Source organism: Pteropus medius, unplaced genomic scaffold (genome assembly GCF_902729225.1).
Source record: "Pteropus medius unplaced genomic scaffold, Ma_sr-lr_union100, whole genome shotgun sequence".
In the NCBI taxonomy this organism is placed as follows: Eukaryota; Metazoa; Chordata; class Mammalia; order Chiroptera; family Pteropodidae; genus Pteropus; species Pteropus medius.
In genome coordinates, this window is record NW_024349519.1 from 29,395,019 (window position 1) to 29,418,899 (window position 23,881).

The 23,881-nt window shown below is 39.5% G+C and overlaps 2 protein-coding genes across 2 annotated transcripts; one reads left to right on the plus strand and one right to left on the minus strand.

The window, feature by feature from the left end:
- Positions 1-1,407: 1,407 nt before the first annotated feature.
- Positions 1,408-13,397, minus strand: LOC120618552 (zinc finger protein 709-like). Its single transcript, XM_039882832.1, has 4 exons — positions 13,235-13,397; positions 5,701-5,827; positions 5,436-5,496; positions 1,408-5,063 (listed from the first exon to the last, which is right to left on the minus strand). Exons 1-4 carry the CDS (start codon positions 13,235-13,237, stop codon positions 3,479-3,481), a joined length of 1,776 nt encoding a protein of 591 aa, XP_039738766.1. The 5' UTR covers positions 13,238-13,397; the 3' UTR covers positions 1,408-3,478.
- A 3,364-nt stretch (positions 13,398-16,761) lies between these two features.
- Positions 16,762-21,666, plus strand: LOC120618556 (olfactory receptor-like protein OLF4). The gene is made up of 2 exons (XM_039882836.1): positions 16,762-17,103; positions 20,685-21,666. Exon 2 carries the CDS (start codon positions 20,698-20,700, stop codon positions 21,664-21,666), a length of 969 nt encoding a protein of 322 aa, XP_039738770.1. The 5' UTR covers positions 16,762-17,103; positions 20,685-20,697.
- The last annotated feature ends 2,215 nt before the right edge of the window (positions 21,667-23,881 follow it).

A 23,881-nucleotide genomic window follows, 5' to 3' on the forward strand; every position in this document is an offset into this window, starting at 1 on the left:
AACTCATGAACACAGGTTATATACAAAATATGTGTAAATTGCATAAATAAAAATGAACCATATGCCTGTATCTTTATCTCTATGGCGACTCTTTACTGTTAATCAACAAAAGCAGGACACTCCGTATTGCCGTCCTCTAATTCCACAACCAAGCAGTTATTGAAACAGTAGTTAAGATGCACTACGTGCTCAAAATACAAGTGATCAGTAATGACATCTTCACTCACTGAGGCTCCTACCCTCACAGGAAAAAAAGAAAAACACACCTAGCCTCCCTATTGTATTGCATCAGTTTTTACTACTCTTCAAAGCCCTTATTTCTAACCTACAAAGTTTGCCATTTGTTAACCATCTCTCCTTTCCCACGAAAATATAAGTACCAGGACTGCAAGAAAAAGTTTATCTCATGTCACTGTACCCAAATCCTACAGTGCCTTGATTGTGCTGAATCGGGTACGATGACCCTGAAGTGCCTGGTAATGAGGGATTTGGAAACATTAACATCAAGAGTGTAATCTTGAGCAAGAAAGGGTCGACTGGACCTGTGGTTCCGTCTTTTCTCCTTGCTAGGTTTGTGTGCTCTCACAATTTACCTAAATGGAGAGACCTCAGTTGGGTCAGAAAGGTGGTATTAAAAATATCAGGCAATGAATTTCTACATCTTAACTGAGGTACTTTATGGTAAACAGTGTAATACACTGCAGGAAACTGATCAGTGTTCAGATAATAGGTACTAACAGCATAAGCCATTTTAGAGGACTGGGAGCTGACCTGCAATCATGGCAAGGCTGAGTCTTACCCTTTGAAGAGAAAGAGGTCACATAAGTCCTTCATCAAAGGTAGTCAGTGATCGTGATGCACCAGGACAAAAAGAAATATGTTTTGTTACCATGTCTCAAAAAATGGTAGAAGTGATCATTCTAAATCATAAAATGACCAACATTATATGACTGGGGCTTCTTACACATTTAGTGCCACTACATTGTTTTTGCCTTCTAAAAAACAAGGTTTATGATTACCAATAAAATAACAGTAAGTTTAATTTCTCATGACATTTAATATACAAAAGCTTCTTGGTGCCTTCAATAGAGATCAAATCATCTAACAAAAGCCAAATCCTATGAAGGTCCTGAGCAACCTTTTATGTTACCACCCCACAATTATGTGTACTTTATGGTCATTTATTACTATAATTCATTACATCCCTCTTTTTTATTTCAAGCAAGCTCCTGTGGGTCACTGGCAAGAGGATACTGAAAAGAAAACACGATTTAAGGTTCTGTTATTAAGACTGAATGACAATTAGTGTCATATAGTGATAAATAGTAATTATAAAAATAGAACATAAAATATGCCTAAGGAATATTTTATCATAAAATTAGCCCATAAAGCATAATGATTAAATAAAGAGATTTGGAAAGTTTATTTGAAAGCCCATAACCATAATGGGACATTTTAACATATCCTCTCAGGATATGAAAAACACAATATTTAGTAGCACATGACAGCTGAGAAAATCGTTAATATTTTTATGAAACACCTACAGACGTGTTCATTTTACCAAAAAATGCACATACTTTTTAATCATATGTAATCAATCACAATTGAAAACATATTGAGGGATTATGTTCAGCTTCGACCACAGTCTTTCTGCAGGAGGAAGGTGCTTATTCCCACATGGAAGGACCAGGTCAAGGCAGCCACTGCACATGCAGCAAAGAAACAAACACCCATGGTCTTTGTGGATGGCCCCAAGGTAGATGTCATGGACAATCGGGAAAACATGCTCACTGGACTGTTAACAGCATAAGGTGTTTCCTAAACAAGTGAGAACTTATACGGATATAATCCAGAGAAGAGGGGAATAAACATAAGCATAAAAGTCTAAATCAGTTTCCTGATGGACACAAAAGGGCTTAGAGAAAACTCCAAACTCTGATGATCTTTGATGTGGATCTTGTGAAGATATCCATGGAAACCTGCACCTCTCAGAAAATGCAAATCAAACAGTTGGTGGTGGTTTTGAGGACAGTCTTGATTGGAAGGTCAAGGAATCTGGGTAATGGTCTGGAAGATGTTGTCCTTAAAGCTCCTATGTATCTGTCTGTCTGTCTAATGATTCTGAAATCTAACTAATGCGTTCTTTGTTTTTGCCCTCCAAATCTCACACAAGTGAAGCCATTAATGAATTCTAACATGGCACCATAAAGGAGATGGATTCTAAAAATTCAAGTTCCTAAGATTACATATGAGAGGGAAAATTTCCAGCTCTGTTATTTTGTTGCCCTATCACAGGTTCCTCTTCGTAATTCAAAGTCTATTCACCAAATACCAGTCCGAAGGAAGAAAAGCAGTCTCATTATAAAAATAATTCAAACTATATTTTTTCATAACTTTGCCACACATAAAATTTATTCCAACTGTTCATTAGTATGGAAAATGGAATACAGTTGCAAAACCCATCTCCCCAAGAAAGGAGCGTAGAATATACATAATGGACTAGGGGTATAAAGGCCACTAGGAAAATTCAAATATCAAAGCATCCTTCTCAACCCTAACACAGAACAAATAAAACATTAATAAAAACATTTAACCTAACTATATTTAATAAATATACTTCAATTCACCCATGGATCTAACAGGCTTCAAAATGGTGAGAAAAAATATTAAATGTTTAAGGAAAAACTGCTACCTATTAATCTTATGTGCTAACATTGAAAGACAACCCTCAGAATTATTGTACATGAGTATTCATTTCTGAAATTAGGAGAAATTCATAAATGATGCACTTTAAAAAAATGTTCAATAAACAACATATTTACAACTTTAATAAGAACTCTTTCTGTTTAATAAGAAAACTTTCTGAAGTTTTCAGGCACATTATACCTGAATTAATTTCTATCAAGCTTTCTCATGTTACTTACATTTCTATTTCTTTTTCATGGGAGTTTTCACATGTAAGAATGTGGATCAATTCAAGTGTTTCCCATGCTATTTACATTCAAGAGTTTTTGTCCAGTGAATCCTTTCATCCTTGTTAAAGGACCTGGAATACTGAAGCCTTTCCCATATTCTGCATTTTTATATGGTTTCTCTCCAGTGTGCATGGTCACATATCTTCTAAAGACTGTGACGAATGGTTTTCTACATTCCTTACATTCATGGGGTTTCTCTCTGGTGTGAGTTCTTTCGTGTTTGTAAGGAACTGTGATCTCTGTAGTCTTTACCACATTGTTTATATTCGAAGGGTCTCTCCAGTGAGATTTCTTTCATGTTTTTGAAGATCACTGGGATACCCAACTGCTTTACTGTATTCTTTAATATTCAGAGGGTTTCTTTGCAATGTGATTTATTTCAACTTTTTAAAGATAATCCAGACAACTGAATGCTGTGCTGTATTTTTTTGCACATGATTTCTCTCCAGGGTGCTTTCTGTCACGTGTTTGAAAACTTGATAATACCTGAAGGCTTCTCCAAATTATTTGCATTCATAGTATTTTTCTTTAGTGTGAGTCCTTTTGTGTCTCTGAAATGTACTGTTATGTCTGTAGGCTTTCCCACACTCCTTACATTCGTAGGGTTTCTCTCCAGTATGAGTTCTTTCATGTGTTTTTAAGGAACTGTGACCTCTATAGGCTTTACCGCATTGCTTACATTCATAGGGCTTCTCACCAGTGTGAGTTCTTTCATGTATTCGAAGATCACTGGGATATCTGAATGCTTTAGTACATATTTTACATTCATAGAGTGTCTCTGCAGTGTGAGTTCGTTTATGTATTTGGAACCACTTATGAAAACTGAAAGCTTTACCACATTGCTTACATTCATAAGGTTTCTCTCTAGTATGTGTTCTTTCATGTTTTTTAAGAGAACTGTGATCTCTGAAGGCTTTACCACATTGTTTACACTCACATGGCTTCTGTCCAGTATGTGTTCTTTCATGTTTTTGAAGATAACTGTGATCTCTGAAGGATTTACCACATTGCTTACATTCACAGGGTTTCTCTCCTGTGTGAGTTTTTTGGTGTATGTGTAAGGAACTATAATATTTGAAGAATTTACCACATATTTTACATTCATAGGGTTTCTCTCCATTATGAGTTCTTTTATGTTTTTGAAGAGAAGTGGGATAAGTGAATGCTTTGCTACATATTTTACACACATAGGGTTTTTCTCCAGTGTGAGTTTTTTGATGTACTTGAACATAACTAGAAGAACTGAAGGCTTTACCACATATTTTGCATTCATAGGGTTTCTCGCCAGTGTGAGTTCTTCTGTGTACTTGAAGTTGACTGGAAGAATTGAAAGCTTTACCACATATTTTACACACGTACGGTTTCTCCCCAGTATGAGTTCTTTTATGTTTTTGAAGAGAACTGGGATAAGTGAAGGCTTTGCTACATATTTTACATTCGTAAGGTTTCTCTCCAGTATGAATTCTTTCATGTATTTTTAAGGAACTGTGATCTCTGTAGGCTTTATCACACTGTTTACACTCATAGGGTTTCTCTCCAGTGTGAATTCTTTCATGTATTTTTAAGGAACTGGGATCTCTGTAGGATTTACCACATTGTTTACACTCACAGGGTTTCTCTCCAGTGTGTGTTCTTTCATGTATTTTTAAGGAGCAGTCATCTTTGGAGGCCTTACTACATTGTTTACACTCATAGGGTTTCTCTCCAGGGTGAGTTAGTCCATGTAATCGAGGTGAACGTGAACAACTGAAAGCTTTCCCACATTCTTTATGTTTATAGGTTTTCTCCTCACTGAGATTTCTTTCACTTTTTCTGAAATAATGGAGATAACTGAAGGCTTTACTACATTCTTTACATTTATATGGCTTCTCTCCACATTTCCGAAACTCATATGCTTTGTGTCCAGTGTGACATCTGATGTGCCTACTAAGGGATGAAAGATGCCCAAAGACTTTTCCACATGCACTGTGTTCGCATGGTGTTACTCTAGTAGTGTCCTTCTTCAGCCTGAAGTTTGAAATAAGACTGAAGTTTTCTCCACATTGACTAACCTCTTTACTTTCGCAAACTTTCTCTACCAGTTGACTTCTGTAAACAACAAGAAGCACAGATTTAATATTTATTAATGATTTTATATTCATTGTTTATTATGATTCATAGGAAAAGTATATATATTCTATCTTGTCTGAAATTAAATATACAGAATGCTTTCCAAGAAAACCTGACCCTTCTATTATCAAACTGTGATGTTTCTATACAGAGTTTGTTAATGCTGTTTCCAAGTGAATTGCTTTGCAAATACTAATGTGTATGGTATATTTTAAAAAGTATTTTTGGTAAAAGTTTTCTAAGAAGAAAGACATTTGAAGCAGGGTTTATTAGTTTTGTTTGTTTCTTTAAAAAATTTTATGACATATTAGAATTCTCACATGAAACACTGCTTTCTATTGTGCAACTCACCTCAGTTTTCTCCGCTGGCTTTTGTACTGATCTCCAGTGTCATATTCTTCCCATTTTTTTCCTAAAATGCAGACCCAAAGAAATGATGCCAAAGAAATGGTATTATAGAAAAATTATCAGCTTCTAGATCCACCATGAGCTGTGACCATGGCCCAGGTTATTTACCAGCATCCTCCCTTTCCACAGTCTACATCTTGGAACAATACTGGTGACCAAGAAACACTTGTTCTCTACCTGATAGCTGAAGGAATGTTGTTATCCTTACCTACTGAGGCCAGGTTGCAGAAGGTTTCCTGCATCACATCTCTGTAGAGTTTCTTCTGTGAAGGATCCAGTAAGGCCCACTCCTCTAGACTGAAGGTCACAGCCACATCCTCATAGGCCACTGAGTCCTATTCAACATCCCAAATATGTGTACAGTTGAATGAATGAGACTGACAGCACTGGACACCTAGACTTCATTTACAGGAAGGTTACGTATGATTCTCTCATCTCCAAACCTTTATTCTATGACTTGATCATCAGAAACATGCTCTCTGTCCACACTTACTTTCTCATAAACTTAACAGCATCATGAACACATGTAAAATGTTTATATATTTTTACAGTGATCACATTACATCTTATTTTTCTAATGGCAGGGTTCAGAGAATGTTTAGAATCGACAAAAATGCTATTCAAATAAAACAAAGATTAAGACCATCAATTCTTTATGAAAAAATTCTTTCATCTTCTTCACTACCCACCATCTTCAACACTCCATGAAGCAGAGGCTGAAATCTGTATGAAGTTTTAATAAATAAAACATAGTGAAGTACTGGAAGTTTTTCTTTCTGTTTTCATCACCAAACATGGGAGTCCAGGAGACCTGTGGTAGTCACCTACACTAAAGCCAGCTGACCTGAAGTCCTCCAGGCCTTTACCAGCAATCAGGTGCATCTAGCTAAATATAAACATGCTTGTGGAGAGACACTGCTTGTAACTTGTGTAATATTTATCACAGACTCAGCTCTTCATTCTCTCTGTCCGATCTCATGGGGCTAGAAAGTTACTTAGAACTTAGAGCTCGGACACAAGGAAGAAGGCATGAAAAGTTAGACCACAAAATTCCTATTCTCATGTGCCTCAGGGCTGCTTCCAGCCAAAGTTTCGAACATGTAGTGAGAGAATATGCCAGAAGAGCTCTTTCTGGTCAAACCCTAACAGTATGTACCCTGGGATTTGCTGCCCCTAAGGAACAGGTGAAGAGCTGCAAATTATAAGGGAGTTCATTTAAGTCCACATAATTTGATGATGAATTTGCCCATGATTATATAACACGTAAAGGATTCGAAAGTGCTTTCCTCAAAAAAAAAAAAAAAAAAAAAAACAGAAAATTTCCATTCTCCAATTTCAAGAGAATTTTCCCTACAAGTCACTCTAGAGCAAGGGTCCCCAGCCCCTGGGCCGTGGACTGGTACCAGTCCGTGGCCTGTTAGGAACTACGCCACACAGCAAGCAGTGAGCGGCAGACAAGTGAGCAAAGCGCTGGCATCACCGCCTCAGCTCCATCTCAGATCATCAGGCATTAGATTCTCATAGGAGTACCAGTCCCTGGTGTCAAAAAGGTTGGGGACCACTGTTCTAGAGGGTGCCCTGCCACCTTCTGGTCTGACACTTAATGAACTTAGGAGTTGTCAGTCTCAATTTCATTAAAAAAAAACTTGCTGTGAACTACTCTTCTTAGATCCATCAGAGCCATGAGGTCACAGGGAAAATGGTATCTCCAAAATTAGGAAAGAAAAAAACTGATATTTTGAGACACGCCCTATATATTCTGTTCTTAATAAGGCCTATACTCAAAAAAATTCTATTTCATAAGAGTCTAATGCAAAGACAATGAAGAACAAAAAGGACAGAACACAATATCCATGAAGCCTAGGACAACCTTCTTTAACATGAGGATTAAAATACACAAAATGGGACTACCTGAAAAAAAAGAAAGACAAAGAAACGGGAGAGATAAGTGAAGTAATAATCACTGAAATATCCTAAAATTAATGAAAGATGACACAATGTAGAGCCAGAAATCTCTAAAACACTAAAAATGAAAAACGCCAAAAATGCAAACCCAAGTATATCATATTCAAATTAGACAAAAATCAAAGACAAAGGGAATAAAAGAAGTCAGAGGGGAAAGCAAATGTTATGCTTTTGAGAAACAAAGATTTGAATTAAATTTGAATTCTTTTCAGAAATCATGCAAGCAAGAACAGAGCAGAATACAATACTGAATGTTTTGAAATTAAAAGAAAAACTATGGAATTTTGTACTGAGAAAAACAATCTTTTAAAAATAAAGAAATAAGGACTTTCTGAGGCGAAATTGAGGTAATTTGTCACTAGTATATCTACTTTAAATGAAACATTTAAAAATTCCTCTAAAAGTACGTAAATGATAAAAGGTAAAGAGTTAGAGAAGGAAAAAGTGAAGGTAAAATCTTTTGTAGTTCTTAAAATATAAGCAATAATGTATTTGGCAATTATAAGTATATGGGTAATGGAAATAAATGACAGCAATGTGACAAGGAAGGGTGAGAGGGGAATTGGGAATAGTGTATGAGGTAGTTGCAGAAATAGTAAAGTGGTATAATGATACCTGACAAAGGATGTGGGTTAGTAGTAAATGTATACTCAATAATCAAGGAAAATCACTAAAAAAGCTTTTTAAAAAATGTGAAAATGCAAGAGGAATCTTAAAAGTACATTGCTAAGTGAAAGAAGCGAATCTGCAAGGATACATACTATATGTGATGCTGAGTATATGGCAATGTGGAACAGACAAAATCATGAGCCAATAAAAAGATCTTTGGGTTTAAAAGATTTAGGGGTGGAGGGAGGAATTAATAAATAAGTGGAGCACAGAAGAGTTGTAGGGGAGTAATATCACAGTTTGTAATATAGAAACGATGGCTACCCATGATTATACATTTGCCCAAACCCATAGATCCCATGATATAGTCAACACTAATGTAAATTGTGCACTTTACTGCATCAATACTAGTTTGGGAATTATAACAAACGTACCACAATCATACAAGATGTAAAAAACAGTGCAAACTGTATGGATGTATGGGTTATATGGGTACTGTCTGTACACTCTCAATGATTTTTCTGTAAACCTAAAATGGCTTTAACAAAACTGAGTCTAAACAGGGAGGGGGAGGAGGGAGGGAGGAGAGAGGGGAGGAGGAGGAGGAAGGAAGGAAGGAAGGAAGGAAGGAAGGAAAAGGAAGGAAGGAAGGAAGGAAGGAAGGAAGGAAGGAAGGAAGGAAGGAAGGAAGGAAGGAAAAGATAAAGGCAGACTCATTACAACTCAGCCCTGATAACTGACTGATAGATGAAACAGGCCACGTATCATTCAATTAATCAGACCTTATGTCAATAAGCCAGCACGGTGCCCTATGAGCCTATGACCAGTACGGAGAAGCTTCCGCAGATGCCCCGTGGGAGAGCGGGGTGCTCTGTGTTCTGAGAAGTGCTATGGTTACCATCAGCAGAGTCTGGAAGTCCAAGGTGGGTCGGCAGTTTCCTGGTGAGTCTGGTTTTGGGGAGCTGGTTGTCAGGAGTGCAGACAAGTGTTACCTAGAACTACACGTGGAGTGTCTCAGTCAAGACATCCCCAGAGTTCTTTTACCACAAAGGGGCACCTCAGACAACGGTCCAAGGGCCTGTGAACATAGGCAGATGGGGACAACTGTGGGCCAGCGGTAAGATGACTGCTGGATATCTGGGGAGCTGTGTGACCCTTGGGCTCAGTCCTTTATCAGGAATGTCCCAACGAAGGGATGAAGAGCTGCAGCTCTGCACTGCACTCCCCGACGTACGAGTGTGTGTGGTCCTCCTGAGAGTCTGCCCTCCCCAGGGCCGGGTGCTCACTGAGTCCCTAGGAACAGCCCAGGGAACCCAGGAGCCTGAGAGAGGGGCGACCTCCTCCAGCACTGTAGCTTCTTTCAAGGGACTGGACTAAGGATGGTCACCCCTCCTGCAGGTGGCACAAGCCGGAGGGCCAAGGGCTGGCTCCATCATGTCACAAGCAGGTGTCAGCCACCCTGCTGAGCATAGGGAGCTGTTTCCAGGGCCGAAGGCACAGGCCCCTCAGCAGCAGGTCCTGTGCTCAGTGCTTATGACAGCCTCTGTTTCAAAGAGGACGTGGTGATAACTGCGGCTCCGATGGCATATAGTGTGGGGCCCGGGACAGTTTCTTAATCAGAAGCCTAGGGACAACTGAAGGCCCTCCTCCAGAGCCTCACGTCACTACCAACAGAGTTAGAGGCCCCAGCATGACAACCAGTTGCTGTAGAGAGTAAGTACCCTGGGCTTAAGCAGGGCTTGAACTGATCTCTTTGCTGTGAAACTGAAACCACTGTGCTGTCCACTGTCACCCAGAGCATCAGGATCTTTGCTGCAACAGATGCGGGGGCAGCCACATTACCGAGGGGTCCTGCTGGGCCCTCTGGAATCTTGCCACGTATTGGCTGCCGTCCCTGTCTGTCTTTTCTTTTGTTCTCCCTGAAATAAACGCTCTTTAAGGAGTGACCATCGATGGGCTCACCTCATCTACAGAGTATAATCATCCTCTACCCCCCAAGGCCTCTCCCTAATGTCTGGGCAAACCCAACCTCAGTCACACCCTCACTTTACACACACAGTAGGGTTCCAGCTAAACCACTGGCCCAGGACGACTGTGAGGGCTCCATTCCCATACTCTGCTCACAAAGGACAAAGAATTTCCAAAATTGCCAACTCAGAGTCCTGGGTATACAGACTCCAGGCTCAGTGGGTCCACGACACAGCATCACGCTGCACAGCCCACAGGAGGGCTTCCCCGCAAGCAGCAGCTCAGTGTGGGAGGCCTCCAGGTCCTCATCAGCCTGACAGATAATAAAGCACTAGGGGGAAAGGAAGGGGTGGGGATTACGTTAAGTAAAAGAACATCAAATATGGGGACTCTGACCACTCATGACAACAACGAACATGGGTAACAAAAGTAGGCATTCACACTGGTTTGTTTTTATGTAAAGAAACACTAACGGGATCATCAGGAAGTGATCAACACTGGTCATCTGACTGTGAATCTAACAGGAGCACAGGAGTGGAGCAGACATGTGGGCAGGGAGTCTTTTTAAGTTAGTTTCCTCTCCTAGAAATTCCTTAAATAATCTAATGCATTATTTGTTTAAAATAAGGAGACAAATTTATGTATACTGCATTTTCATATGATTGATAATTATTTTAAATTAATTTTTGCTTTTAAAAATAATTTCTCTTTCCATAAGTAACCACTCCAAGATTTAATCCTTTAAACACTGAATGATATAAAAGTTCAGACCATTAAAAAAACTAACAAATCCCTTTCTAAAAGGACAAAAAGCATTATGACAGTTTTCTATTATATTTCATAATGAGGATATTTTCAGGAACGAGTTAGCGGTTTGCAATTAAGCTTTGAAATATACTAGAAATTTCAAATATTTACATGAGCTTTGAGGTGTTTTTCTCTTATGAATAAAAATAAAAATTCTTTTGGTTTTTTTTCCTCACATCCATTAAAATAGGAGTTCATTTGCCTTAGGAATAGTATATCCTTTTCAATGTCAAAGTTCTCTAGAGATCTGAACATAGAAACAATGACCTAAAATGATAAATCATCTGAGAATTTAAAAACACCTTTCTGACATTTTCAGGTTCTTTTACCTAAATTTTCTGGCCTTATATGGTATCTCTCAATCAACTTACATTTTAAAACACCAGATGCTAATGGACACTAGAATCAAAGGGCTGTAATATTTATTTAATGGAGAAAAATTCAAAGGAAAGAAACACAAACATTGGAGTCAAAACACATCAGAAGGAAACCTGCATTCAAAAAGGTGAATGAATATGTTCCCACACTTGGGGTCTAGACAACCCAGGGTGAGACAGAACCTCTGGAGTGGGTCAGTCCTGGGGAAGGAGGGGAGGGGGACACCTGAGCATCCCCAGGAATGAACTCTTGAGAGCTCCAACACCCCACCTCCCTCAGGCTTCCATTCTCATTGAGGAAATTCAGCCTGATTCAGTCTGAGTTCTGACCCAAATGAACTCCCCAACTCATAAACCTTTTGTCCACGAGACAGAACCCCTAATCTTCACAGGCTTCTCTATATGCACAAATTACACTGACTGTAGATAGAAAACTCAAACATAAGATATAAAAATGTCTAACCCTAAAAAAACCATAGCTACCACTTCAGAATGTGCATCATCGTCCCCTCTCCCATTGTGCACGTGCACCCCAGCTTTCCTGGGCTGCAGCTTCTCGCAGTGTAAAGGCTCCTGCACAGTAGGTGGGAGCAGGGAGGACACCTGCAGGGGGAGGCTCCCCAGGAAGAACCACTAGGCCAGCAAGTGCTTCCCTTTGCAGGTCAAGGGGGCCTTAGCTTGAGTCATGGACCTCAGGTCTCTGCTCCCCACTGGAGTTACTTTGGAAAACGGGTGATACTGTAAATGACACAAACCCAACATTTGAACAATCCAGCAAAATCACTCAAATCCAGCATTTATAGGGAAAGGAAGAAAATTTTAAGGTTCTCTTACTAGTTCCACTAGAAAACCACAAATATCTATTCTTTTCAGAAAAAGATGTCAGTTAATTATATGTCTAAAAAAAAAAACTGGTTGGTAATCATACATGTCTGCTCTGCAAATCTAAATGCTTGAATTTGACTTTTGAACACCCGAAACTAAAAAAAAACCAACTTCAGAAATTTACTTCACCGTGCTCAGGGGAAGAAAGTGAAAGAATTCTACCCAAAATAAAATGTAATCACGGAATTTTTTTTTTTCTAAAATTTACCTGTACTTTGCTTGTTTGAGACTATTTTATATCTTCCGAGCTCTACTGATTAAATACATTTTACTCCTATTGAAAATGGACATTTAAAAAAGTCAATAAATCTTTTCAAGGTGTCAAACCGAGGGAGAGTCTGTGCTCACGGGACAAAACGCCCAGGAAAGTTTCCAAACAGGAACCTCCGTCCAAAAGACTTCCCACAGGACGTCTGTGCCCACGGAAGATCCTGGGGAAGAGGTGCAAGGATTTCAAGCAACGGACTTCTAGGTGGTCATTCTTCCCTTCCCTCTCATGTAAAATGTCCACAAAAAATATATAAATCTCTAAAAAAGGGCCATCCATAACTGAGAAAAGGATAAACAAAATATTGGGTCTGTTTGAAATAAACCACGGAGGATAAACAAGCTGATAATGAAGTAGGCTTGAGAATTCGAGGAGGGATCTGGAAATTTAGGGACTTACTCCCTGTCAGTCCCAGGGAGAGACAGGCCAGGAGCAGAGAATGGTGGATCTGAGACCCTGCTTCCCAAACACTGGGAAAACTCAGGAGAAAACAGTCCCCCTGGGGAAAAAGAAGAGGCTGAGGACCCCAGAGACCACAGCCCCTCCCACGCACGAACCCCTGTGACGGAATCACAATTTTCTCCTTGATGACCCTCCCCGTGGCCACCGCACCATCTGGGGAGAGAGGCTGCGGGGCCGAAGTCGCTGCGCGCCGTGGGGAAACAGCACGCCCGGGGTCCCAGCTGTCGGCCCAGCCCCCACGCTGTGTGCCGGAGGGGCCTGAGGTCCCAGCGGGGGCCCCAGGGCACTCGAGTCCGCAGACTCGAGAGGGCCCGTGCAGAGGCCGGGTCCAGCCATTGCCGATTCCAACCGGTTCTAACCAGCCCCTCGTCCCCGCCTCCACACCCCGGCCCCACACTCACCATTGCTAGGTTTCCTGGGTCTCCCTGAGTCCTGCCTAGACTCCTACGACACAGCGCGACAGACGGGGTGGCAGAGCCACTAATGACCAGGAATGACAGAGGACACCAGACCCTCAGGGCCGCTGGAGCAAGCTGGGGCGTCCACAACTTCCCGTTACCTCGCCCCACCCACAGGGGCGGTCCTGATTGGACAGTTTTCAAGGCTGCCTCCTTGTGCCTGAGTGACGGTGGATGTGAGGACCCCTGAGTCAATGAAACCAGGCACCACTGGGCCGCTGGCACTGAGGCCACCAGTTTCATTTCATTTAAACAGAAATTTTTCCTGGTCGGGGGCAGCCTCTGCTGTTTTCCCCGAGCTGTTTGCAACCGGGAGGGCACTGAAGTGTGCAAGGAATTCCTGACTGAGTTTCCAAGTGGAGCTAGTAGGTACGGAGGGGGAGGGCAGTCTGGGCCAGGTCACAATAGAACAAGAAGGTCTCATGCCCTCTAGGGATCAAGGACTTGGCTAAGGTTGTAAAGCCACTCATGGAACTTAAGTTTAGAAACTCACTTAAATTTGACCTCACTATCTATAATAAGGAGTCTGGCTCCATTTTAATCTTTGCTCCTTGCAACCCTTGAGCCTTCCACTCATCTCTTCCCCATTTATGTAGGGAAGAGGCAAGAGAGCCAAAATGTTAAATCAAGTCATATTCAGAGACTGCAATATCCTGATTAGCACTGCAGCCAGACCGAGAGGAAACTTGCCAGATAAAAGAAGATGTCTGCAGGGATTGCTAACAACCCATTTCCCCACACCATGACGGGGAAACAGGAAAAAACAGAATCTTTAGCTGACACAGTAAACAAAGTAAAATCATTCATTCTCTATGCCTAAACCATGGGGAACCTGTGGATCACAGTCTGGGAATTGCCAGCGGGCCTTTCACGCTACATATTCTTACCTTTTCACGCTATGTACTTATATTCTTCCTCGCTGTATGTCCATATCAAAGGAAAATGGGTAAACAAAGTCTTTACACTAACTCACAAGAACTAAAAACATATATAAACTGGTTCCTCTGACACAGGAGGGCTTTTCCCTTGTCTAGGCTTTTTGTCTTTGCTTTCTCATATCTTTTTTTATCTCTTAGCTTTTCTCCTTCTCTAATAAACTTTTCTTTTGACTCTAACTTTGGTGTGTGTTTGAATTACTTCTTATGCTCCACCAAGAACCCTCTTCTCTCTCAATGCAGGACTTGAGCAACCCCAGGATTGTATGTCAATTAACAATGTTCCTAATGCCACACACAGACTAAAAGGAAGGGGATGGAAAAAGATATTGCCTTGATGGACCTAGAGGGTATTATGCTGAATGAAATAAGTCAGATAGAGAAAGACAAATATCACATGATTTCACATACGTGCAGAATATAAAGAAGAAAATAAACAACAACAAAAATGGAAACAACCTCATAGATACAGAGAATATTTAGAGGGCTATTAGATGTGAGGGGATTTGGGGGGAACGACAAACAAGGGCAAAGGGATTAAGTACAAATGAATAGTTACAAAATAGACATCAAGACATAAAGTGTAGTATAAGGAAAATAGTTAACAATGTGGTAATAAATATGTAAAGGGGAAGAGGTGTTCTAGATTTAGTGGGGTGATCACTTTGTGAGTTATATAGGTCTCTAATCACCATGCTGTACGACTGAAACAAATTCATTATTGTATGCCAACTATAATTGAAAAAAATGCATTGAATTGTACAATGTAAATACAAGAAACTAATAGTGTATTATATTTCAAAAACGCTGGAAAAAAAAATGGATCCAAACCACACAATAATACACACACACAATAATACACACACACACACAATAAATAATAAAAATTGCACCTTTGTGACAACATGAATGGATCTTGGGATTACCATGCTGAGCGAAATAAGTCAGACAGCAAATTTGAAAACCATATGACTTCACTCCTGTGTAGATATAAAAGTGAAAGTAACAAAGAAACATGACAAACAGAGACTCATGGACACGGATAGTGGATTAGTGTTTACCAGAGAGAAGTCGGGTGGGGAGAAGTAGGTAAGGGTAATAGGGGTCAAGTATTTGGTGACAGAAGGAAATCTAACTGGATGGTGAACACATACTGCAATATATGTACGACATGCTGTTGTATTGTACACTTAAATCTCATTAGATTTTATTAATGTCACCTCAATGATTTTTAATTAAAGAAACCTATACTAAAAAAAGGTAGAGATGATTAGCAAATATATTGCCACCTAATGCCCCCACCTTAGCATAAAAATACATATTCAAAGTTTCTGAGGATTAGGATGCAGATATATTTTGGAGTCTCCTATTCTACCCATTATCAATCCTTTTTCAGAAATTAGTTGTCACTCTAAGGCCTTTATTCTAAAAAGTACACAAAACCTTTTTTGGAAGCTTAATATTTGATGCCGTTCAGGGGCCTTTATATTAAAGAATCAAGCACAGAATTTATAACAGCTTCTGGAATAAGCGACGACACTATTCATTCAAACTACATACAAATAAAATTTTGGTTCAAAAGTCCTAAAACTACCTACGTCTGAATTGACACAGAACCACAGTCTGGCTACTCAGAGTCCAGGTCCACAGACTGGGACCTGCAGCATCAAAACACCTGGGAAATGATTTGATTTTCAGAATCTCGAGTCCTCCAGGACCTGATAAATCAGATTGTGCATTTGAACTAGAATCCTAGGTGACTAAAATGCACTCTGAAATTGGAGAAGTGCTGGTCCAGACTAGATTTTCTCACCTTCTCAGTTAGACACAATTACTTGTGTTGGGTGTTGTAGGTGTTTAGTAGCCTCCCTTCAGACGGGCCAAACAGCCCAGGGGCAACGTCATCTCTGATCTGGAAACACGGGCCAGAGGTTAAAAACTGGAGGTGTCCTGACAGAATTATAATCAATACCTATTCCTTACTCTGATTACGACTTCGAGCATATCTGTAAACTCTCACGCCCCATTTCTGCAAAGTGAAATGAAGTTCGTAATGGTACTACCTCACAGAATGAACCTTCTGAAAAATTACATCAGACAATGTTTATAATATGCTAAGCTCAGGTTCTACGGCATAAAGGTCTCAAAATGTATCTCTCGTAATTAACAAATATTTTATGATGAGGCACTAAACTCTTACCTTGTGATACAAGTATGAAATCCTTGATTTTGATAAATGTGTCAGGAAGCCAAAGAGTGTGGTGCCCAGGATTGCATATCCAAGGAACCCAGCTCTCCCCTTGTTGTAGAGGGAATAGCAATTCTCCGGAGACCTCGGGCTGTGTCCCACCACAAATCAAAGCTTTAAAGGTCAAAGGGACTTGTTCCTGACAGATTCCTTAGTCTCAGACTTTGGAGAAAATGTGAAGTTTTTAGGATAAGGTGATAAGAGTTTAGACCTCTGGGAAGCAGGGAGATCAAGGAATGGAGTCATAAAAATTGGATTCTTTTTGACTTCTAACCTGGTCTCTTGGGATCAAAGAATCATTAGGAAAAATTTCTTTATGTTTATTCCAGAGTCCCAGAGGGAAATCATGTGCTTAGAGGTTGGAATAACAGGAGGGAGACTTGCCTGATGAACACACTAACACACACACACAGAGAGTGGTAATACCTCCTCTTGGCAGTTCCTCAGCTTGTACAGCATCAGTGGGCAGGATATGGTTGTCGTTTTTGACTCTTAAGCTGGCTCAGAACTGGTGCTTCACTCCCTCCTGCTCTCTTGTCTGGGGACAGAGCTTCAGTCTCCATCATCAATCACCCAGGGAAGAATTCAGACTTCCACACAGAGACCTTCCTCTCAGAGACCTCATCCAGGTGAGTCTGACAGCACAATTGGTACAACAGGACAGGGTCAGAGAGGATGGGACCTGAGACCTCTTACCTGAGTCAGGTGAGAGCCCAATCAGCTCATTCCAGAGACAAGGGATCTCTTTGTTTGTATTCCTGGTTAAGTAACTCATTTATAATTGATTTATTTAATACATTATTAAATGTGTCTGAATCTATACTGTAAGGACCATAGTTGACAATTAAGTGATGGGCATGGATGTGCAGTTGGGTAACACCATAGGATGAGTGAGATGCATAAAATGGTTGCAGTAAATTGAGGACATCTGAGAGCTTTGCTGGTGGGGGAGTAGGAAATAGACTGTGAGGTGTGAAGGACTGGTGCAGTGTAGTGAGAGCATGTGTATCAAATTTCTACGATAAAATGTATTTGAGCATGTTTTGTATTCATTGAAAAGGTCCCGATCAATGGAGGAAGATATTATCAGCAACAAGCTGTTTGTGAGACCTATGTTACAGTAACTTCTCTCATGCTGGGTATTATTTAATAAGTTTAAAGTGTAATACTAAGTATTAAAGTGAAATACAAACTTGCCATATGGTGTATGTTCATATACATTTAGACCTAATTCCAGATTCCTTAAATGAATAATAACTAAGCATCTGCTATGTGCCAGAACATTCTATGAGCATTATATATTACATTCTTTTATGTCTAAGGATTTACAATTTCCTCATTAATCCATGTAGATATCATTAAATTATCACCATTTTATGTCTTGTTTCAATTAGTGTTTGATTCTCCCTTCAATTTTGCTTACTACAGATGTTTTGAAACTACTTTTGTTAACCCGGTTTCATTACCCTTCATCCTTTCCATGTTATCACTTTCATATTCTTAGATTTGTTCTACATAAGAAACAAATATTTGCTCACCTTTGTGAAAAGTCCAAAAGTGAACAAAGCAGGTAAAGCCCTTGCTCTTTTGGATCATGCAGTGTAACGGTGAGGACAGAGAACAATGAAATCAGTGAGTGGATGACACAATGTCCTCAGGCAGAATCATCTGAAGAAAGCTATTTGTTATAAGAAGAAAGAATTGTCACAGTTTAAGCAAGATTTACAAAGAGTGATCTAGGGCGGTCCTTGCATGTTGATGAGGTCCAGAACCAGGATTAGAATGCGCCCACTGGGTTTGTCAAAAAAGTGATCAAAACCCAAAGCCCAAAAATGACATAGAAAAGATGCCACATAAGAAAAGGAGAAAGGGGCTAACCCGTTCATCCTCAATTGGACCTTAAAATCCAATTTTCAATCATGAAAATGAATTGGTCAAGTAATTATGGAATCGGCACAGGAAAAATAGGACTTCTACTGCTTGATACAGAAAACGTCCAACTTTTGTTCTTTTTTCATATTTTTCCTTTTGTGAAGTGTTCGTTTATCCTCTTTTTGATTATTATGGGTATACGTACAATCTATAGAGTTTTAGACACCATAAAGATATCACCTCTTTTGTCTTTAGGACAAGTTTATTTTTGTTCTCTTATTTTTTCTGGGTGTCAAGGGAATGTAATCAGGATTCAAGTGCTGCCAGAATCAAGGAAGATTTTTCTTCCTCACGGTCTCTCAATGACCACTTGAGCTTGGTAGACATTTTTCCCTCCTCATCCATTTCATTTCTCTGTCTCTCTCTGTCTCTCTCTCTGTCTCTCTCTCTGTCTCTCTCTCTCTCTCTGATTTTTATGCAATTACAACTATTATTTTAATTTTTATAAAAGTACAGTTACCATATATTATATTAGTTTCAGGTGTAAAACCTAGTGATTTCATATTTTTATACCTTACAACATGATTACCATGACAAGTCTAATAATAATCTGTCACTGTGCAAAGTTCTTAAGATATTATTGACTTTATTCCCTGTGCTGTACATTACATATCTATAGCTTACTTATTTTATAACTGAAAATTTGTACCTCGCATTCCCCTTCACCTTGTTTACCCATCCCCACCTCCTCCCCTCTGGCAACCATCTGTTTGCTTTGTGTATCTAAGAGTTTGTTTTTCTCTTGTTTTGTTTGTTCATTTGTTTTGTTTTGGTTTTTTAAATTCTACATGTAAGTGAAATCATATGGTATTTGTCACTCTCTACCCTACTTACTTTGCTTAGTGTAGTTCCTTCTAGGTTCATCCATGTTGTTGCAAATAGCTAGATTTCATTCTTTTTTATTCCTGAGTAATACTCCATTATTTATGCATATAGCAACATTTATGTCCATTCATTTATTGATGGCTATCCAACAATCCCACTTCTGGGTATTTATCCAAAGAAAACCCAAACACTAATTTGAAAAGATATATGTGCCCCTATGTTTATTGCAGCATTACTTATAATAGTCAAGATATGAACAGATTTTTTAATATCTGTTTAAATACACAGCAGAAAATGGCCATCCCAACATGAAACCCAAGTTTACATGTCCATGGCAGGCTTAAGACTTGGAATTTCTAGGACCCACTTTTGTAGTATACAGGGAACCTTCACTGATCTTGCCACCTTAGATTATAGCCACTCTTATCTGAATTAGTATGGCTGGAACTGAGACAGACATGGAAATAACACAGCCATGGTTGTGTGTGTGTGTGTGTGTGTGTGTCTGTGTGTCTGTGTCTGTGTCTGTGTCTATGTGTGTGATTGGGTGTGTGTTACTTGTGAATGTGAGTGGTCCTCAGAACAGAGGAATTAGGGATCATATAGTCCAGGCAACTCTTGCAGCACGAGGGCCAGAACTCAATCAAGAGGAGGTACTAAGGAGGGCTCTCTTTCCAGGCATGGGACTCCTTTGCAACAAGAGCAATAAAATGCAAGACGTAGTGTGGACGAGGAAGTCCCTGTGCCTGAGGTTTCAGCAGTAGCAGAGAGGCCAGTTCACTCCTCAACTTGTCTGACAACTTTTCTCATCCTCATCCTCATGCTCATTTACCTCAAACACTGGCTTCCTTTTTTGGGCTAAACATTGAAACAGGGACTTTGCACTGGCTATTCCTTCAGCCAGACATGCACTTCCCCAAATAAACTTGTGTCTCCCTCCCTCTCTTACTTGAGGTAGCTATTTCAATGTCAAAAAGGCCTTCTTTGCAAGTCTTGCCTAAATACCCATGAAAAATAAAATGCCCTAGTCAGTTTTTCCTTTAGACCTGCTTTCCTTTTCTCCATTCCACCTGTCACCATCTGACATGTTATCCATTTTTATTATTTGCTTCTATATTTTTTCTCCATCATTGACTTGTAGAGACATTTGTTTTTAAGCACCATATACTCACAGCCTAGACAATGCCTAAAACATGATCAACACTCAATTTATGTTCCTGAAATACATGAAGAATTTCTCATTAAAACTGTAAAACACATGACACTTTAGGGAAAAAGTTGATTGAAACAAAATTTCCATATTACAGGTGGCATGGGGAATCCCCCAAAGGGGACCAGATTTATATACAAAATAGTAAAATTAATTTTTGACTGCAAATATAAATTGTAGCAAATTATGTGAGTAATGTAACTTTGTGTGAATTAGTCATATTATTTCCTTCTTTCCTGGAAGTCACCTCCACCACATGGAACCGGAAAATGTTACATGGATTACAGAATTTCTTCTTCTGGGACTTTCAGAGGAACCAGAACTGCAGCCCCTCGTATTTGGGTTCTTCCTCTCCATGTACCTAATCACCGTGTTTGGAAACCTACTCATCATTCTGGCCATCAGTTCTGACTCCCACCTCCACACGCCCATGTACTTCTTTCTCTCCAACTTGTCCTTGGTGGACATTTGTTTTACCTCCACCACCATCCCAAAGATGCTGGTGAACATCCAGACGCAGAGCAAAGTCATAACCTATGAAGGCTGCATCACCCAGATGTATTTTTATGTACTCTTTGTAGGATTGGATAACTTTATCTTAACCATGATGGCCTATGACCGGTTTGTGGCCATCTGTCACCCCCTGCACTATACCGTCATCATGAACCCCCAGCTCTGTGAACTGCTGATTCTGGTGTCCTGGATCATGAGTGCCTTAACTTCCTTGTTACAAAGCTTAATGGCATTGCGACTGTCCTTCTGTACAGACTTGGAAATCCCACAATTTTTCTGTGAACTCAATCAGGTGATACAACTCGCCTGTTCTAACACCTTTCTTAGTAATATGGTGATGTATTTTTCAGCTGGACTGCTAGGTAGAGGTCCTTTCGCTGGGATCCTTTACTCTTACACCAAGATACTTTCCTGCATACATGGAATGGCATCAGCTCAGGGGAAGTATAAAGCATTTTCTACTTGTGCGTCTCACCTCTCAGTTGTATCCTTATTTTACTGTACAAGCCTAGGAGTGTACCTCAGCTCTGCTGCTACCCACAGCTCACATCCAAGTGCCACAACCTCCGTGATGTACACCGTGGTCACACCCATGCTGAACCCCTTCATCTACAGTCTGAGGAATAAAGACATAAAGGGGGCTCTGAAAGGTTTCTTTGTGAAGGAAACCACAAAAGGTGCAATTGTCCTAGGACTAAAGAAATGTCCATGATTGCAGAGGTTAAAGACTCAGACTCAGATATTGTGAATGTTTTCAAAATATGGAAGTAGTTTTTAAATACAGCTGTGTGAAATAAACTGAAATGACAGTGTAACTATGAATGCTGGTTTCAAATATGAGAACAAATGCCAAGAATGTTATTCTGTATACTTAGTGCTAATAAGTCAACTTTCATACATATTTCTAACTTGTTTTTACATCTGTTATCCTGTATTGTTCCCTTTGGCCTATATGATTAGATCTATTTCTAAAACTTGCACCATCTTCAACCGTCATGTGTAAGGCATTCTTATTCACATTTGACTAAAGATCATCTTTCCTTCCTTAGTTGCATTTAAATCCATCTTTATATAAAAAGAAAATATAACTTAGAGAGTGCTTCCTTCCCGTTTTTATATATTTTTTATTTTTTATTTCTGTTTTTATTTTATTTTTTTTATTCTTCGATTAGAGTTAGCTTTAAACACAATTCCATGTTAGTTTCAGGCGTACAGCTCAGTGGCCAGACACCTATAACATCCACAAAGTGATCCTCCCAACCAGTCCAGCATCCATCTGGCACCATATGTAATTGCAATATTATTGCCTACATTCCCCATACTGTACTCCACATCCCTGTGACTATTTTGTAACTACCAATTTGTACTTCTTAATTCCGTCACCTTTTTCAACCAGTCCCCCACACTCTCTCCCACCTGGCAATCATCAGTTTGTTCTCAATATCTATATCTATATTTATAAACCTGTTTCTGATTTGTTTATTTGGCATCCTCTTTAGATTCCACATATCGGTAAAATTATATAGTATTTGCCCTTCTCTGTCTGACTTATTTCACACAGCATAATACTGTCTATGACCATCCATGCCATGGCGAATGGTAAGATTTCATTTTTTATGGCTGGGTAATGTTCCATTGTATATATATACCACGACCTTTTTCTCCAATTGTCTATTGATGGGCACTAGGTTGCTTCCATATCTTGGCTACCGTAAATAACACTGCAGTGAACACAGGGGTGCATATATCTTTTCGAATTAGTGTTTGGTTTTCTTCTAATAAATATCCAAAAGTGCAATTGCTGGATCATATGATAGTTCTATTTTTAACTCTTTCAGGAAACTCCAAACTGTTTTCCGTAGAGGCAGTACCAATTTGCAATACCATCAACAGTGCACAAGGGTTCACTTTTCTTCACATCCTCACCAACACTTGTTTTTCGGTTTATTGATGATAGCCATTCTGACAAGTATGAAGCAATATGTCATTGTGGTTTTATTTGTATTTCTCTGGTGATGAGTGATGTTGAGCATCTTTTTCATATGTCTATTGGCCATCGGTATGTCTGCTTTGGAGAAATGCCTATTCGGATCCTTTGTTTATTTTTAAATTGGGTTATTTGTTTCTTGGTGTTGACTTATATGAGTTCTTTATAAATGTTGGATATTAACCCCTTATTAGATGTATCATATGCAAATATCTGCCGCCATTCAAGGTTGTCTTTTTGTCTTGTTGGTGGTTCCTTTGAGGTGCAAAAACAAAGTTTTTTTGAGAACAATTAAATTTTTATTCTAAATTCGTGGACGATCAATATTTTTTGCTATTCTTTCTTTTTTTATGGTGACATTCGATAACAATATCTAGTAAGTTTCAAGTGTACAATTTAACAGTAAAGCATATATATATTGCATTATGTGTTCGCTGCCCATAGTTAGATTTCTGTCACCACGTACTTGACCCCTTTTACCCCATCTACCTCCCTCCTCTCCCTTTCCCCCTACCCCTGGGAACCACTAGTCTATTGGCCATGTCCATGAGTCTCTGTCCTGTTTGTTTGTTGCTTTGAGGTTTATATCACACAAATAAGTAATATCATGTGATTTTCATCTTTTTCTGTCTGACTTATTTCACTTAGCATGATTATCTCAAGATCTATTCACGTTGTCGCAAATGGCAGTATTTCATCTCTTCTTATGGCGGAGTTATATTCCATTGTATGTATGCACCACAGCTTCTTTATCCAATCATCTGTTGTAGGACACTATAGTTGCTTCCACATCCTGGCCACCATGAATAATGCTGCTATGAACATTGGTGTGCAAATATCTTTTCGGATATGGGTTTTCAAGTCTTTGGGGTAAAAACCCAGTAGAGAGATTGCTGGATCGTATGGTGGATCAATTCTTAGTTTTTTGAGGGACTTCCAT

What these genes read in the sequence shown, in the direction of transcription:
- LOC120618552 (XM_039882832.1), bottom strand. An exon ending in CTGCAACCTGGCCTCAGTAG is followed by an intron (nt 5,497 to 5,700) that starts GTAAGGATAACA and finishes TCTGCATTTTAG; the next exon opens with GAAAAAAATGGGAAGAATAT. An exon ending in AGCCAGCGGAGAAAACTGAG is followed by an intron (nt 5,064 to 5,435) that starts GTGAGTTGCACA and finishes TGTTGTTTACAG; the next exon opens with AAGTCAACTGGTAGAGAAAG.
- LOC120618556 (XM_039882836.1), top strand. Translation starts at nt 20,698, where the DNA reads ATGGAACCGGAAAATGTTACATGGATTACAGAATTTCTTCTTCTGGGA.